The 19,636-nt window shown below is 31.1% G+C and overlaps 1 protein-coding gene across 1 annotated transcript; it reads right to left on the bottom strand.

Moving 5' to 3' along the window:
* Positions 1-12,563: 12,563 nt before the first annotated feature.
* On the bottom strand, positions 12,564-16,206 carry LOC127276623 (odorant receptor 49b-like). The gene is made up of 7 exons (XM_051297198.1): positions 16,093-16,206; positions 15,764-16,019; positions 15,346-15,462; positions 14,065-14,155; positions 13,842-13,978; positions 13,580-13,712; positions 12,564-12,749 (listed from the first exon to the last, which is right to left on the bottom strand). Exons 2-7 carry the CDS (start codon positions 16,000-16,002, stop codon positions 12,696-12,698), a joined length of 771 nt encoding a protein of 256 aa, XP_051153155.1. The 5' UTR covers positions 16,003-16,019; positions 16,093-16,206; the 3' UTR covers positions 12,564-12,695.
* Positions 16,207-19,636: the final 3,430 nt, after the last annotated feature.

The raw sequence follows: 19,636 nt of genomic DNA, 5'->3' as shown, positions 1-19,636 counted from the left end.
CTTTTTTATGACCAAAAACGCATCCAAAAGCATAAAAAACGTACCAAAAAAATTCAATTTTTCTTAGGCAGAAGATTTTATTGCATATTCATGCACAAAATACACCGAAAAGTGTAGAAAAAAATTGACACCCTGATCCGAGTAGAGGAAGACCTTTTTTATGACCAAAAACGCATCCAAAAGCATAAAAAACGTACCAAAAAAATTAAATTTTTCTTAGGCAGACGATTTTATTGCAATTTCTTGCGTAAAATACACCGAAAAGTGTAGAAAAAAATTGACAGCCCGATCCGAGTAGAGGAAGACCTTTTTTATGACCAAAAACGCATCCAAAAGCATAAAAAACGTACCAAAAAAATTAAATTTTTCTTAGGCAGAAGATTTTATTGCATATTCATGCACAAAATACACCGAAAAGTGTAGAAAAAAATTGACACCCTGATCCGAGTAGAGGAAGACCTTTTTTATGACCAAAAACGCATCCAAAAGCATAAAAAACGTACCAAAAAAATTCAATTTTTCTTAGGCAGACGATTTTATTGCAATTTCATGCACAAAATACACCGAAAAGTGTAGAAAAAAATTGACAGCCCGATCCGAGTAGAGGAAGACCTTTTTTATGACCAAAAACGCATCCAAAAGCATAAAAAACGTACCAAAAAAATTCAATTTTTCTTAGGCAGAAGATTTTATTGCATATTCATGCACAAAATACACCGAAAAGTGTAGAAAAAAATTGACACCCTGATCCGAGTAGAGGAAGACCTTTTTTATGACCAAAAACGCATCCAAAAGCATAAAAAACGTACCAAAAAAATTCAATTTTTCTTAGGCAGACGATTTTATTGCATATTCATGCACAAAATACACCGAAAAGTGTAGAAAAAAATTGACACCCGATCCGAGTAGAGGAAGACCTTTTTTATGACCAAAAACGCATCCAAAAGCATAAAAAACGTACCAAAAAAATTCAATTTTTCTTAGGCAGAAGATTTTATTGCATATTCATGCACAAAATACACCGAAAAGTGTAGAAAAAAATTGACAGCCCGATCCGAGTAGAGGAAGACCTTTTTTATGACCAAAAACGCATCCAAAAGCATAAAAAACGTACCAAAAAAATTAAATTTTTCTTAGGCAGAAGATTTTATTGCATATTCATGCACAAAATACACCGAAAAGTGTAGAAAAAAATTGACAGCCCGATCCGAGTAGAGGAAGACCTTTTTTATGACCAAAAACGCATCCAAAAGCATAAAAAACGTACCAAAAAAATTCAATTTTTCTTAGGCAGAAGATTTTATTGCAATTTCTTGCGTAAAATACACCGAAAAGTGTAGAAAAAACGCATCCAAAAGCATAAAAAACGTACCAAAAAATTTCAATTTTTCTTAGGCAGAAGATTTTATTGCATATTCATGCACAAAATACACCGAAAAGTGTAGAAAAAAATTGACAGCCCGATCCGAGTAGAGGAAGACCTTTTTTATGACCAAAAACGCATCCAAAAGCATAAAAAACGTACCAAAAAAATTAAATTTTTCTTAGGCAGACGATTTTATTGCAATTTCTTGCGTAAAATACACCGAAAAGTGTAGAAAAAAATTGACAGCCCGATCCGAGTAGAGGAAGACCTTTTTTATGACCAAAAACGCATCCAAAAGCATAAAAAACGTACCAAAAAAATTAAATTTTTCTTAGGCAGACGATTTTATTGTAATTTCTTGCGTAAAATACACCGAAAAGTGTACAAAAAAATTGACAGCCCGATCCGAGTAGAGGAAGACCTTTTTTATGACCAAAAACGCATCCAAAAGCATAAAAAACGTACCAAAAAAATTTAATTTTTCTTAGGCAGAAGATTTTATTGCATATTCATGCACAAAATACACCGAAAAGTGTAGAAAAAAATTGACACCCTGATCCGAGTAGAGGAAGACCTTTTTTATGACCAAAAACGCATCCAAAAGCATAAAAAACGTACCAAAAAAATTCAATTTTTCTTAGGCAGACGATTTTATTGCAATTTCTTGCGTAAAATACACCGAAAAGTGTAGAAAAAAATTGACAGCCCGCTCCGAGTAGAGGAAGACCTTTTTTATGACCAAAAACGCATCCAAAAGCATAAAAAACGTACCAAAAAATTCAATTTTTCTTACGTAGACGATTTTATTGCATATTCATGCACAAAATACACCGAAAAGTGTAGAAAAAAATTGACACCCTGATCCGAGTAGAGGAAGACCTTTTTTATGACCAAAAACGCATCCAAAAGCATAAAAATCGTACCAAAAAAATTAAATTTTTCTTAGGCAGAAGATTTTATTGCATATTCATGCACAAAATACACCGAAAAGTGTAGAAAAAAATGACAGCTCGATCCGAGTAGAGGAAGACCTTTTTTATGACCAAAAACGCATCCAAAAGCATAAAAAACGTACCAAAAAAATTAAATTTTTCTTAGGCAGACGATTTTATTGCAATTTCTTGCGTAAAATACACCGAAAAGTGTAGAAAAAAATTGACAGCCCGATCCGAGTAGAGGAAGACCTTTTTTATGACCAAAAACGCATCCAAAAGCATAAAAAACGTACCAAAAAATTTCAATTTTTCTTAGGCAGAAGATTTTATTGCATATTCATGCACAAAATACACCGAAAAGTGTAGAAAAAAATTGACACCCTGATCCGAGTAGAGGAAGACCTTTTTTATGACCAAAAACGCATCCAAAAGCATAAAAAACGTACCAAAAAAATTCAATTTTTCTTAGGCAGAAGATTTTATTGCATATTCATGCACAAAATACACCGAAAAGTGTAGAAAAAAATTGACACCCTGATCCGAGTAGAGGAAGACCTTTTTTATGACCAAAAACGCATCCAAAAGCATAAAAAACGTACCAAAAAAATTAAATTTTTCTTAGGCAGACGATTTTATTGCAATTTCTTGCATAAAATACACCGAAAAGTGTAGAAAAAAATTGACACCCTGATCCGAGTAGAGGAAGACCTTTTTTATGACCAAAAACGCATCCAAAAGCATAAAAAACGTACCAAAAAAATTCAATTTTTCTTAGGCAGAAGATTTTATTGCATATTCATGCACAAAATACACCGAAAGGTGTAGAAAAAAATTGACACCCTGATCCGAGTAGAGGAAGACCTTTTTTATGACCAAAAACGCATCCAAAAGCATAAAAATCGTACCAAAAAAATTAAATTTTTCTTAGGCAGAAGATTTTATTGCATATTCATGCACAAAATACACCGAAAAGTGTAGAAAAAAATTGACACCCTGATCCGAGTAGAGGAAGACCTTTTTTATGACCAAAAACGCATCCAAAAGCATAAAAAACGTACCAAAAAATTAAATTTTTCTTACGTAGACGATTTTATTGCATATTCATGCACAAAATACACCGAAAAGTGTAAAAAAAAATTGACACCCTGATCCGAGTAGAGGAAGACCTTTTTTATGACCAAAAACGCATCCAAAAGCATAAAAAACGTACCAAAAAATTCAATTTTTCTTACGTAGACGATTTTATTGCATATTCATGCACAAAATACACCGAAAAGTGTAAAAAAAAATTGACACCCTGATCCGAGTAGAGGAAGACCTTTTTTATGACCAAAAACGCATCCAAAAGCATAAAAATCGTACCAAAAAAATTAAATTTTTCTTAGGCAGAAGATTTTATTGCATATTCATGCACAAAATACACCGAAAAGTGTAGAAAAAAATGACAGCTCGATCCGAGTAGAGGAAGACCTTTTTTATGACCAAAAACGCATCCAAAAGCATAAAAAACGTACCAAAAAAATTCAATTTTTCTTAGGCAGACGATTTTATTGCAATTTCTTGCGTAAAATACACCGAAAAGTGTAGAAAAAAATTGACAGACCGATCCGAGTAGAGGAAGACCTTTTTTATGACCAAAAACGCATCCAAAAGCATAAAAAACGTACCAAAAAATTCAATTTTTCTTACGTAGACGATTTTATTGCATATTCATGCACAAAATACACCGAAAAGTGTAGAAAAAAATTGACACCCTGATCCGAGTAGAGGAAGACCTTTTTTATGACCAAAAACGCATCCAAAAGCATAAAAATCGTACCAAAAAAATTAAATTTTTCTTAGGCAGAAGATTTTATTGCATATTCATGCACAAAATACACCGAAAAGTGTAGAAAAAAATGACAGCTCGATCCGAGTAGAGGAAGACCTTTTTTATGACCAAAAACGCATCCAAAAGCATAAAAAACGTACCAAAAAATTAAATTTTTCTTACGTAGACGATTTTATTGCATATTCATGCACAAAATACACCGAAAAGTGTAAAAAAAAATTGACACCCTGATCCGAGTAGAGGAAGACCTTTTTTATGACCAAAAACGCATCCAAAAGCATAAAAATCGTACCAAAAAAATTAAATTTTTCTTAGGCAGAAGATTTTATTGCATATTCATGCACAAAATACACCGAAAAGTGTAGAAAAAAATGACAGCTCGATCCGAGTAGAGGAAGACCTTTTTTATGACCAAAAACGCATCCAAAAGCATAAAAAACGTACCAAAAAAATTCAATTTTTCTTAGGCAGACGATTTTATTGCAATTTCTTGCGTAAAATACACCGAAAAGTGTAGAAAAAAATTGACAGACCGATCCGAGTAGAGGAAGACCTTTTTTATGACCAAAAACGCATCCAAAAGCATAAAAAACGTACCAAAAAATTTCAATTTTTCTTAGGCAGAAGATTTTATTGCACATTCATGCACAAAATACACCGAAAAGTGTAGAAAAAAATTGACAGCCCGATCCGAGTAGAGGAAGACCTTTTTTATGACCAAAAACGCATCCAAAAGCATAAAAAACGTACCAAAAAAATTCAATTTTTCTTAGGCAGAAGATTTTATTGCAATTTCTTGCGTAAAATACACCGAAAAGTGTAGAAAAAAATTGACAGCCCGATCCGAGTAGAGGAAGACCTTTTTTATGACCAAAAACGCATCCAAAAGCATAAAAAACATACCAAAAAATTTCAATTTTTCTTAGGCAGAAGATTTTATTGCATATTCATGCACAAAATACACCGAAAAGTGTAGAAAAAAATTGACACCCTGATCCGAGTAGAGGAAGACCTTTTTTATGACCAAAAACGCATCCAAAAGCATAAAAAACGTACCAAAAAAATTAAATTTTTCTTAGACAGACGATTTTATTGCAATTTCTTGCGTAAAATACACCGAAAAGTGTAGAAAAAAATTGACAGCCCGATCCGAGTAGAGGAAGACCTTTTTTATGACCAAAAACGCATCCAAAAGCATAAAAAACGTGCCAAAAAAATTCAATTTTTCATAGGTAGAAGATTTTATTGCAAATTCATGCAGAACATACACCGAAAAGTGTAGAAAAAAATTGACACCCTGATCCGAGTAGAGGAAGACCTTTTTTATAACCAAAAACGCATCCAAAAGCATAAAAAACGTACCAAAAAAATTCAATTTTTCTTAGGCAGAAGATTTTATTGCATATTCATGCACAAAATACACCGAAAAGTGTAGAAAAAAATTGACACCCTGATCCGAGTAGAGGAAGAACTTTTTTATGACCAAAAACGCATCCAAAAGCATAAAAAACGTACCAAAAAAATTAAATTTTTCTTAGGCAGAAGATTTTATTGCATATTCATGCACAAAATACACCGAAAAGTGTAGAAAAAAATTGACACCCTGATCCGAGTAGAGGAAGACGTTTTTTATGACCAAAAACGCATCCAAAAGCATAAAAAACGTACCAAAAAAAATTAAATTTTTCTTAGGCAGACGATTTTATTGTAATTTCTTGCGTAAAATACACCGAAAAGTGTAGAAAAAAATTGACAGCCCGTTCCGAGTAGAGGAAGACCTTTTTTATGACCAAAAACGCATCCAAAAGCATAAAAAACGTACCAAAAAATTTTAATTTTTCTTAGGCAGAAGATTTTATTGCATATTCATGCACAAAATACACCGAAAAGTGTAGAAAAAAATTGACACCCTGATCCGAGTAGAGGAAGACCTTTTTTATGACCAAAAACGCATCCAAAAGCATAAAGAACGTACCAAAAAAATTAAATTTTCTTTAGGCAGACGATTTTATTGCAATTTCTTGCGTAAAATACACCGAAAAGTGTAGAAAAAAATTGACAGCCCGCTCCGAGTAGAGGAAGACCTTTTTTATGACCAAAAACGCATCCAAAAGCATAAAAAACGTACCAAAAAATTCAATTTTTCTTACGTAGACGATTTTATTGCATATTCATGCACAAAATACACCGAAAAGTGTAGAAAAAAATTGACACCCTGATCCGATTAGAGGAAGACCTTTTTTATGACCAAAAACGCAACCAAAAGCATAAAAATCGTACCAAAAAAATTAAATTTTTCTTAGGCAGAAGATTTTATTGCATATTCATGCACAAAATACACCGAAAAGTGTAGAAAAAAATTGACACCCTGATCCGAGTAGAGGAAGACCTTTTTTATGACCAAAAACGCATCCAAAAGCATAAAAAACGTACCAAAAAAATTCAATTTTTCTTAGGCAGACGATTTTATTGCAATTTCTTGCGTAAAATACACCGAAAAGTGTAGAAAAAAATTGACAGCCCGATCCGAGTAGAGGAAGACCTTTTTTATGACCAAAAACGCATCCAAAAGCATAAAAAACGTACCAAAAAAATTCAATTTTTCTTAGGCAGACGATTTTATTGCAATTTCTTGCGTAAAATACACCGAAAAGTGTGGAAAAAAATTGACACCCTGATCCGAGTAGAGGAAGACCTTTTTTATGACCAAAAACGCATCCAAAAGCATAAAAATCGTACCAAAAAAATTAAATTTTTCTTAGGCAGAAGATTTTATTGCATATTCATGCACAAAATACACCGAAAAGTGTAGAAAAAAATTGACACCCTGATCCGAGTAGAGGAAGACCTTTTTTATAACCAAAAACGCATCCAAAAGCATAAAAAACGTACCAAAAAAATTAAATTTTTTTTAGGCAGACGATTTTATTGCAATTTCTTGCGTAAAATACACCGAAAAGTGTAGAAAAAAATTGACAGCCCGATCCGAGTAGAGGAAGACCTTTTTTATGACCAAAAACGCATCCAAAAGCATAAAAAACGTACCAAAGAAATTCAATTTTTCTTAGGCAGACGATTTTATTGCAATTTCTTGCGTAAAATACACCGAAAAGTGTAGAAAAAAATTGACAGCCCGATCCGAGTAGAGGAAGACCTTTTTTATGACCAAAAACGCATCCAAAAGCATAAAAAACGTACCAAAAAAATTCAATTTTTCTTAGGCTGAAGATTTTATTGCAATTTCTTGCGTAAAATACACCGAAAAGTGTAGAAAAAAATTGACAGCCCAATCCGAGTAGAGGAAGACCTTTTTTATGACCAAAAACGGATCCAAAAGCATAAAAATCGTACCAAAAAAATTAAATTTTTCTTAGGCAGAAAATTTTATTGCATATTCATGCACAAAATACACCGAAAAGTGTAGAAAAAAATTGACACCCTGATCCGAGTAGAGGAAGACCTTTTTTATGACCAAAAACGCATCCAAAAGCATAAAAAACGTACCAAAAGAATTCAATTTTTTTTAGGCAGAAGATTTTATTGCATATTCATGCACAAAATACACCGAAAAGTGTAGAAAAAAATTGACACCCTGATCCGAGTAGAGGAAGACCTTTTTTATAACCAAAAACGCATCCAAAAGCATAAAAAACGTACCAAAAAAATTAAATTTTTCTTCGGCAGAAGATTTTATTGCATATTCATGCACAAAATACACCGAAAAGTGTAGAAAAAATTGACACCCTGATCCGAGTAGAGGAAGACCTTTTTTATGACCAAAAACGCATCCAAAAGCATAAAAAACGTACCAAAAAAATTCAATTTTTCTTAGGCAGACGATTTTATTGCAATTTCTTGCGTAAAATACACCGAAAAGTGTAGAAAAAAAATGACACCCTGATCCGAGTAGAGGAAGACCTTTTTTATGACCAAAAACGCATCCAAAAGCATAAAAAACGTACCAAAAAAATTCAATTTTTCTTAGGCAGACGATTTTATTGCAATTTCTTGCGTAAAATACACCGAAAAGTGTAGAAAAAAATTGACAGCCCGATCCGAGTAGAGGAAGACCTTTTTTATGACCAAAAACGCATCCAAAAGCATAAAAAACGTACCAAAAAATTCAATTTTTCTTATGTAGACGATTTTATTGCATATTCATGCACAAAATACACCGAAAAGTGTAGAAAAAAATTGACACCCTGATTCGATTAGAGGAAGACCTTTTTTATGACCAAAAACGCATCCAAAAGCATAAAAATCGTACCAAAAAAATTAAATTTTTCTTAGGCAGAAGATTTTATTGCATATTCATGCACAAAATACACCGAAAAGTGTAGAAAAAAATTGACACCCTGATCCGAGTAGAGGAAGACCTTTTTTATGACCAAAAACGCATCCAAAAGCATAAAAAACGTACCAAAAAAATTAAATTTTTCTTAGGCAGAAGATTTTATTGCATATTCATGCACAAAATACACCGAAAAGTGTAGAAAAAAATTGACACCCTGATCCGAGTAGAGGAAGACCTTTTTTATGACCAAAAACGCATCCAAAAGCATAAAAAACGTACCAAAGAAATTCAATTTTTCTTAGGCAGACGATTTTATTGCAATTTCTTGCGTAAAATACACCGAAAAGTGTAGAAAAAAATTGACAGCCCGATCCGAGTAGAGGAAGACCTTTTTTATGACCAAAAACGCATCCAAAAGCATAAAAAACGTACCAAAAAAATTCAATTTTTCTTAGGCAGAAGATTTTATTGCAATTTCTTGCGTAAAATACACCGAAAAGTGTAGAAAAAAATTGACAGCCCAATCCGAGTAGAGGAAGACCTTTTTTATGACCAAAAACGGATCCAAAAGCATAAAAATCGTACCAAAAAAATTAAATTTTTCTTAGGCAGAAAATTTTATTGCATATTCATGCACAAAATACACCGAAAAGTGTAGAAAAAAATTGACACCCTGATCCGAGTAGAGGAAGACCTTTTTTATGACCAAAAACGCATCCAAAAGCATAAAAAACGTACCAAAAGAATTCAATTTTTCTTAGGCAGAAGATTTTATTGCATATTCATGCACAAAATACACCGAAAAGTGTAGAAAAAAATTGACACCCTGATCCGAGTAGAGGAAGACCTTTTTTATAACCAAAAACGCATCCAAAAGCATAAAAAACGTACCAAAAAAATTAAATTTTTCTTCGGCAGAAGATTTTATTGCATATTCATGCACAAAATACACCGAAAAGTGTAGAAAAAATTGACACCCTGATCCGAGTAGAGGAAGACCTTTTTTATGACCAAAAACGCATCCAAAAGCATAAAAAACGTACCAAAAAAATTCAATTTTTCTTAGGCAGAAGGTTTTATTGCATATTCATGCACAAAATACACCGAAAAGTGTAGAAAAAAATTGACACCCTGATCCGAGTAGAGGAAGACCTTTTTTATGACCAAAAACGCATCCAAAAGCATAAAAAACGTACCAAAAAAATTCAATTTTTCTTAGGCAGACGATTTTATTGCAATTTCTTGCGTAAAATACACCGAAAAGTGTAGAAAAAAATTGACAGCCCGATCCGAGTAGAGGAAGACCTTTTTTATGACCAAAAACGCATCCAAAAGCATAAAAAACGTACCAAAAAATTCAATTTTTCTTATGTAGACGATTTTATTGCATATTCATGCACAAAATACACCGAAAAGTGTAGAAAAAAATTGACACCCTGATTCGATTAGAGGAAGACCTTTTTTATGACCAAAAACGCATCCAAAAGCATAAAAATCGTACCAAAAAAATTAAATTTTTCTTAGGCAGAAGATTTTATTGCATATTCATGCACAAAATACACCGAAAAGTGTAGAAAAAAATTGACACCCTGATCCGAGTAGAGGAAGACCTTTTTTATGACCAAAAACGCATCCAAAAGCATAAAAAACGTACCAAAAAAATTAAATTTTTCTTAGGCAGAAGATTTTATTGCATATTCATGCACAAAATACACCGAAAAGTGTAGAAAAAAATTGACACCCTGATCCGAGTAGAGGAAGACCTTTTTTATGACCAAAAACGCATCCAAAAGCATAAAAAACGTACCAAAGAAATTCAATTTTTCTTAGGCAGACGATTTTATTGCAATTTCTTGCGTAAAATACACCGAAAAGTGTAGAAAAAAATTGACAGCCCGATCCGAGTAGAGGAAGACCTTTTTTATGACCAAAAACGCATCCAAAAGCATAAAAAACGTACCAAAAAAATTCAATTTTTCTTAGGCAGAAGATTTTATTGCAATTTCTTGCGTAAAATACACCGAAAAGTGTAGAAAAAAATTGACAGCCCAATCCGAGTAGAGGAAGACCTTTTTTATGACCAAAAACGGATCCAAAAGCATAAAAATCGTACCAAAAAAATTAAATTTTTCTTAGGCAGAAAATTTTATTGCATATTCATGCACAAAATACACCGAAAAGTGTAGAAAAAAATTGACACTCTGATCCGAGTAGAGGAAGACCTTTTTTATGACCAAAAACGCATCCAAAAGCATAAAAAACGTACCAAAAGAATTCAATTTTTCTTAGGCAGAAGATTTTATTGCATATTCATGCACAAAATACACCGAAAAGTGTAGAAAAAAATTGACACCCTGATCCGAGTAGAGGAAGACCTTTTTTATAACCAAAAACGCATCCAAAAGCATAAAAAACGTACCAAAAAAATTAAATTTTTTTCGGCAGAAGATTTTATTGCATATTCATGCACAAAATACACCGAAAAGTGTAGAAAAAATTGACACCCTGATCCGAGTAGAGGAAGACCTTTTTTATGACCAAAAACGCATCCAAAAGCATAAAAAACGTACCAAAAAAATTCAATTTTTCTTAGGCAGACGATTTTATTGCAATTTCTTGCGTAAAATACACCGAAAAGTGTAGAAAAAAAATGACACCCTGATCCGAGTAGAGGAAGACCTTTTTTATGACCAAAAACGCATCCAAAAGCATAAAAAACGTACCAAAAAAATTCAATTTTTCTTAGGCAGACGATTTTATTGCAATTTCTTGCGTAAAATACACCGAAAAGTGTAGAAAAAAAATGACACCCTGATCCGAGTAGAGGAAGACCTTTTTTATGACCAAAAACGCATCCAAAAGCATAAAAAACGTACCAAAAAAATGCAATTTTTTTTAGGCAGAAGATTTTATTGCATATTCATGCACAAAATACACCGAAAAGTGTAGAAAAAAATTGACAGTCCGATCCGAGTAGAGGAAGACTCCTATTATGAGGTTTAAAGCGTTTATCGTCATAAAAAAATTTTGAAAAAAATTAATTTTTTCTTAGACAAACTATTTTATCGCAATTTCTTGCGTAAAATACACCTAAAAGTGTAGAAAAATATTGACAGCCCGATCCGAGTAGAGGAAAACACCTATTACCACCCTTATGGCAAAAATGCTGTTTACAATCAAAAAGTGCACCATACATTTTTTGATCAGGACCAGCTTCTTAACACTTTAACGGTTTTGCCGAACGTTTTTATCTCAAATTTTTGAACCGTGGTTTTCTGAACGGTGGTAATAGGGGTCATTTCCCTACTTGTATCGTAGTTCAGGATATTTAGCACCTATGCGTTTCAACTGAGTTTTCATTTTCTCAGCTTCAGCTGAGACATTTATTTTTATGAAATTTCAATAAATTAATTAAATAATTAAATAACATAAATAATAAAATACATAAACGTAGATTAAAATTATAATTCAGTACATTCAATGAATAAAGAAAACTCAGCATCCTCCGGACCAATCATAAAGTGCGCCATACATTTTTTGTTCAGAACTTTCTTCTAACTGTTTTGGTGTTATTCCGAATCGATTAACTTGCAAATTTATTTTTTCGAAAATTTTTCCGAATTTGCTTTCTAGTGTAGCTCAGCATCCGCTGGACCAATCAAAAAGTGCGCCATACATTTTTTGTTCGCCTTTTTATGACGAAGAGATTTTTGTTAGAAAAAAAATCCGGAAAATCGGCCTGTTTTTTCCCTTGTCAGTAGACTTCCCCTCTAAACAGTTGAACAACAAACTTCACACCTTGAAGTGATTTACATATCTATATATAAACATTGTCGGGAAAAGGGTGTCAGGAAAATATAATCGGGAAAAAGGGTATCAGGAAAATGTTTTCGGGAAAACCGTCGGATACTAGAAAAAAGATTTCTTTGATTCAAAGATATAAATTTCTTTGACACATTTTGCTTTGATTCAAAGAAAATTTATTTGTTTCAAACAAATTATCTTTGGTTTAAAATAATCAAAGAAACTGGCTTTTTTAAATCAAAGAAATCTTTTCTCTGGGTGTAGAAATACGGAAATAAAAAATATTGCTTTTATGATAATTCAAAAAAATTGAAATTTATTAACTACGTGATACTACAAAAATATTGGTGATAGTAATTATTTTTTACTACATTTAAGCTTTAAAAATACTTCATCTAGCTTTAAACATTTAGAAATGAATAATAAAATAAATGTCCCATAATATAACAATAAAAATCCCGCAGTTTATTTTCGTACAGCCAAAAATACAGTGAAGTAAGATATTGATGTTGAGATAACCTACACACAGAAAATTAAAAGGCATTAAAATAAGCTGCAACGCTTCTTATTTTAATCCAATTTTGCTTATTTTAATCCATTTTGGTATTAAAATAAGCAAAATTGGATTAAAATAAGAAGCGTTGCAGCTTATTTTAATGCCTTTTAATTTTCTGTGCAAGTATTTAAATATAAGTAAAAAAAATAGAGTAGGATCAATTGGGGTAAATGGGGACAAAATTCCTATTTTTCACAAATTATGTAAGTTTCATCCTTTAAAAGATAATATTTGCGGATTTATTTTTTTAAAGTTGTTATTTACATTCCCAGAGTTAATTTTATGCAGCAGAAAAAATTTTGGATAAACTTTAAACGCATGAAACTAACTGTCCCCATTTACCCCAAGATTTAGAAAATTTCATAAAATTTGGGGTAAATGGGGACAGCTTGTTATTATTAACCGAGCTGACAAAAATCAAAAATTCAAGTGAATTTCTGTGATAGGAGTCATAAGGAATAAGAAAAAAATTTGGTATGATTTTTAAGTCTGTTTTCATTGAAATGCGAGACAAAATACTGAAACAGACTTTGATTTTCAAGTTTTTATGCATTGAGCATTAACTTGAATTATCTTGCTGCTAATTTTGTCAAGATAAAAACTTGGCAATACTCAGAACCTTTTGTAGGTGATATGAGATTACAATATTGACGTTGAACTTAATTTTAAAACTGTAAATTAAGCTTCGATACCTCTTGTCCCCATTTACCCCAAATGACCCTATAACTATCCATAATAACAAAAAACTGATAAAAAAAAGTCTAAATCGATTCAATTACTGAAATTTTTATACCTTTTTAAAAAACTCTAAAGAAACTGTAAATACCCCTCCAACAATCAATTTTGTAGGTTCAGCCGCTCTTTTCATTATGATAAGTAACGATTTTTTATTTGCGATTGACAGTTGAAACCAATTTGCACAGTATCTAAATCAATTATGATTTAATATCGTATAATACCTATACTGTTATTTTAAAAACTTATTTTATTTTAACACAACGATTATTATTTTAAAAAATATGACAAAAGAAATTAATAAAAAAAAAAAATTGTACATGCAGTCAGAAATGCAAAGGCTAACATCCAGTAAATGTTGAGTTGGAATAGTTAAAAGAAAAAGATGAAATGCTTGAGAAAATGTGTGAAATCCAAATCTTGCAGCTTCCCTGGCATTATTTATAAACATCACAGTCTAAACAATAATTAAAAATTAAAGCCATATAACTGGTGTTATGTTGTTTGTCAAAAATTTAATAAAAAAAAAATAAATAAATTTACCTGAACTCCAGTGATGCTTAAATCAAGTATACAGAGTCCAAATATTAAAAAATATGCAGTTGAATAGAGCTTGTGGATATCATCGACAAACCTCGTATAGCATAATATTTAAATTAATATAAAAATATAAAATAAAATTAATAAGGGACATTCCTTAGAAATCTAAATTTTTTTTCAAAAATTAAAAATGGCGGATCCAAAATGGCGGAGGAAAATTTTTTTTAATTTATCCGATTCGTTAAAAAATTCTTCACTAGGGGTTATTGGAGTCGCTGACAACGAATCTGATATCAGTTTTCAGAAATTCAAAAGGCTGATTCAATATGGCGGAAAAATTTTTTAGAATTTATAGAATTCAGCCATATTGTATCAGCTATTTTGAATTTTTAAAAACTGGGATCAGATTCACTGTCAGCAACCCCAAAAAACTCCAGAATAACAAGTTTTAACCAAATCGGATGAAATTTACAAAATTTTATCCACCATATTGAATCCGTCATTTTGAAATTTTGAAAACAGATATCAGATTCGTTGTCAGAGACCCCAAAAATATATAGGTAAGAAATTTTTAACGAATCGGATAAATTAAAAAAATTTTCGTCTGCCATTTTGTATCCGACATTTTGAATTTCTAAAAAGTAACTTCAGATTTGTCATCAGCGACCTCAAAAAGTGTCGAATAATATGTTTTCGGCAAAAAAACAATTCTTCAAATTTTTTGGAAATTTTGAATGTTTGAAAAAAAAAATTTTAATTCATAATCAGCGACGTTAAAAACTGTTTTTGTTTATGGCTCTATCCGTGCTTGACGTGGAATGTCCCATAAATATAAATAAAATAATATAAATATAAAAATGATTAATTAATTGATTATGGATTGTAGAACAGACTAGATTTTTCCACGCGTATAATAAGTTACATTTATTTTTATTTTATTACTTCTAATTTTTTTTTGTCTTTTAAAAGTAGATGTTATCAGATATATTTATTTTTCAGCTGTAATTGAGACTCCCGATCCAAGAACCGGTAGTTTCTCAAATCCAGCACTGCACAAAAATGTCAAATATTTTTATATTTAAAATATACTACTTTCTAGAAAACAAGAATCAAAATTTTGACTTTTAATTTTATCGATATTTTTGTGCATTTGACAAATTTTAGAAGGTGCGTCCGACCGGTTCTTGAATCGGGAGCTTCAATTATAAATTCGAGCGTCAATGCTGTTCTCCAATTCATAGCTTTAATTAAATAAATTTTAGATAAAAATTGTCTTATACAAACAATAGGACTTTTTTATGCATTTTCACACAAATTATTATTTCTTGCTGAAGATTATTTTTTGAACTGAATTTATTATTGTGATCTTGATTTTCATTAAGAGCAGTTGTCATTTTATGCCTGTATAGAATTAATTTGTAGTTTTATACAAAACTAGTTGAAAGAGACAATTAATCAATCGCATTCAAGAAAAAGAAGTCCAGGAGGATAGTGAGAAGCAAAGTCTAAGTGACACTGTTATCATAATCCCCACCTCGTATGTGTCCTACGGCACAAATCAAATCTTCAGAACATTCGCTTTAAAACTCGAAGATTTATACAAGGAAATATTTTTAGTTCTGTAACATTTATTGAATTTCTAGATGAATGCGATTGATGTTTTTTTCCCAAAATTTTAAACTTGGTAAAACATTTAACGTACCCAATAATTTCAAACATTCCACAAGCATGTTCAAGTAGCATTGACAAAATCATAGCTCCATTTACAGTCAAAGTAGCACATAAGTAAGCAACCAAATGAAGAGTTAATAGTATTAAATAATAATATTTTTCTTTATCTAAACCAAAGTCAACAATAACTAAAACCGGTCTAGTTATGTTGTTATCTTTAAACGAATCAATTAGTAACACAATAGAACGTGTAAACAAGTAAATTGTCATATTTCCAAAAAATCCACCTGAAAAGAGGCATATATTAAATTTTTTGTAATTATTTCCCGAAAATAATTAAATATTTCACAATGAATTTACCAAAGCAAACAATATTATATAATCTGCATCTATTTGCATATTTCTTTAAAACAAAGACTTCATGTTTTGATGTTAACGTTTCCCAATCATTTTGAATTTTTGAAAAAATTACATACATCTAAAAAGAAATTTTGATATTATATATTATTTATATAAACTGAAAAAATATTCTAGTTAGAATAACTAGAATTCTGGTTATTCCAACTAGAATTCTGGTTAGGATATAATTAAAATTCTAATTATGGTTAGGCTAACCTGAATTCTGATTATTTTAACAAGAATTCTAGTTAATGCAATTAGAATTCTGGTTAACTTAACTAGAAAGTAATGTTAAATATAGCCTAACCAGAATTTTTTTTTCAGTGGCCCTGTCGGATTATATGATGCGAATGCTCCACGAAATTGGCGGAGCATTCGTGGAACACGAGGTTGAGATTGCAATTTTGTCTCAAATATATAAAAAATGATAAAATATATAGTTAAAGGATTGAAACAATAAGATTTATGTTTTTTATGATGATTATTGTTAAATAATTATAAAAATTTAATGTTTTTATTAATTACAATATATTACAGTTTATTATGAACATTTGTTGATAAAATCAATAAAGCCGTGCTCTTTAGAAGGCACGTGGCAGCACTTTTTTTTATGACGCTGAAGTTACCACTGCCCTACAACGGAAAAAGATACATAAGTGACATTTTGGTCAAAAATGAGTTTTTGGTATCAATGGATTCGTAATAAAAAGCTGCATCTGACTATCGTAATTAAAACTGAAAATTTTAATTATTTATAATAAAAAATTAAGATTGAAAATATTGCAATTCGCGAAAAATGAGAAAATACAACGGAAAAAGACACATGAGGTACTTTGCGTTGCCTAAATTCTGTAGGAGGCATGAAATACGTCACAAAATACAATGGAAGAATATACGCGAGGTAGCTTATGATCTTTTTCCGTTGCAAAAGCGCCCGAGCTCGGCTTCGTTTACAGAACGATATTCGCAAGCGCGCTTGTGTATTTCTTAGCTTGTAAAATAATCGAGCGGAGCAAAGATGTCCAGTGGAGACTATACACAAGTGCCATACTCTAATCCCATACTCTCTTGTCCCTTATGTATATTCTTCGCTGGACATCTTTGATCCACTCGATGACTTTACAACGAAAAACACCACAAGCGACTTTGTGTTCTTTTTACGTTGTATTTGCACTAAAAAAACTACGCAAGTGCATTTTTTAAAAGGGATTGTTTAAATAATTAATTTTTTTTGCAAAAATAGAAAGAGCACATCCGATTTACCCCATTAGGGATATTTTTATTCATAAAAAATGAATTCTAAATGAAGTTTTTGATGCAAATGGTTTTTCTCAAATATCTCCGTTCGACCTATTTGTGGCTTATGTATCTTTTTCCGTTGTAGGGCAGACCAACGTTGATTCGACGAATCGACGAACGAATTTTTCGTTTTCAGATTAGTTTAAAGGCCAAGAACCAATTTTTTTAAATTGAAACTTCTTTATTTTGGTCCCGAATACATCTTTAAATACTAAAAATCCTCAATTAAGGCGGGGAAATATTCAATCTTAGGAAAAAGAAAATTCTTTTCGTCAATTCAACGTTGGTAACTTCAGTGTCATTTTTTTTCCTTTCCTTAAATAATTCCAGTAATTTTTTTATCAAAAGCAAATCTTATATTTGTTAAACTAAAATATTGATAAAAAAAATGTATTATTTTATAAGTTTAAATAAATTTTGTGATTTTTTGAATTCTTTGACATCCCGGCAAGAACTCTGGAATAGAAAAAAATTAAAGTTATCTCATAATCATATACGAAATTTAAAAATTTTAATTCCATTTAATACCTGACTTTTCCACTTTTTTAAAATCATCGAAATAAGATAGACGGACAACGAAATCAATTACACTTAATTCTAAAATTCGTTTTGCATTACGTAAAAATCGGTAAGTGTGCTTTCTATTATAATGACAATTGTACATAATATTTTTGTGCATCGAAAATAATTTGCTCATGATTTTATTTATAAGTAATAGTGAATAAATTTGCTGTGTTTTTTCTGTTCAATGTAAAAATAATAAATAATTTACAGTGAATATGATGTTAATAAAAACTAAAAAGTTTAATAAATTTAAACTTGAGGCAACAAAAATTGAACATATATTGTCTCAACATTTTTTAGGTTTTATCAATAAATAAATTATTAATAACACGTATTTAATTCATTCAAATATATTCTATTTCATATTGCAAGTTACAAAAACGGAATTAAAAGGGATTTAAGTTTGATGATGTCTATTACTTACAAAGAATTACGAAATAACATAAACATCAGGTATTAAATGGAATTGATTTCTTTAATTCTTTTTAATTCCAGCCATCTTGACAGGATAATCATTCTGGCATAACACCAAAGTCTTAACCCGAAAGTTGTCTACAAAAAATATATGTTGCACTCTTTAATTGGTCCAGGGGATGCTGAGATACACTAGACAACAAAATTGAAAAAATAAAATTTGCTAGATAATCGTTCCGGAATATCATTAATAATATAAGAAAAAAGTTTTGAACTAAAAATGTATGACGCACTTCTTGATTGGTCCAGCAGATGCTGAGCTACACTCAAAAAATCGTTCGAAACTTTTTCCCTATTTCATTGGTGGTATTCCGGATCGATTATCTCGCAAATTTAATTTTTCGAAAATGTTTCCGAATTTGTTTTCTAGTTTAGCTCAGCATCCGCTGGACCAATCAAAAAGTGCAATCAAAAATTCCGGATCGATTATCTCGCAAATTTAATTTTTCGAAAATGTTTCCGAATTTGTTTTCTAGTTTAGCTCAGCATCCGCTGGACCAATCAAAAAGTGCGCCATACATTTTTTGTTCGAAACTTTTTCCCTATTTTATTGGTGGTATTCCCGAACGATTATCTCGCAAATTTAATTTTTCGATAATTTTTCCGAATTTGTTATCTAGTTAAGCTCAGCATCCGCTGGACCAATCAAAAAGTGCGCCATACATTTTTTGTTCGAAACTTTTTCCCTATTTTATTGGTGGTATTCCCGAACGATTATCTCGCAAATTTAATTTTTCGAAAATGTTTCCGAATTTGTTTTCTAGTTTAGCTCAGCATCCGCTGGACCAATCAAAAAGTGCAATCAAAAATTCCGGATCGATTATCTCGCAAATTTAATTTTTCGAAAATGTTTCCGAATTTGTTTTCTAGTTTAGATCAGCATCCGCTGGACCTATCAAAAAGTGCGCCATACATTTTTTGTTCGAAACTTTTTCCCTATTTTATTGGTGGTATTCCCGAACGATTATCTCGCAAATTTAATTTTTCGAAAATGTTTTCGAATTTTTTTTTTAGTTTAGCTCAGCATCCGCTGGACCAATCAAAAAGTGCGTTATACATTTTTTGTTCGAAACTTTTTCCCTATTTTATTGGTGGTATTCCGGAGCGATTATCTCGCAAATTTAATTTTTCGATAATTTTTCCGAATTTGTTTTCTAGTTTAGCTCAA

This window comes from Leptopilina boulardi, unplaced genomic scaffold (assembly GCF_019393585.1).
Source record: "Leptopilina boulardi isolate dan_hultmark-lab unplaced genomic scaffold, ZJU_Lbou_2.1 LbouV2_103, whole genome shotgun sequence".
Taxonomy (NCBI): Eukaryota; Metazoa; Arthropoda; class Insecta; order Hymenoptera; family Figitidae; genus Leptopilina; species Leptopilina boulardi.
Note: the sequence above shows the minus strand (reverse complement) of the source record. Positions and strands in the feature narration are given on the sequence as shown.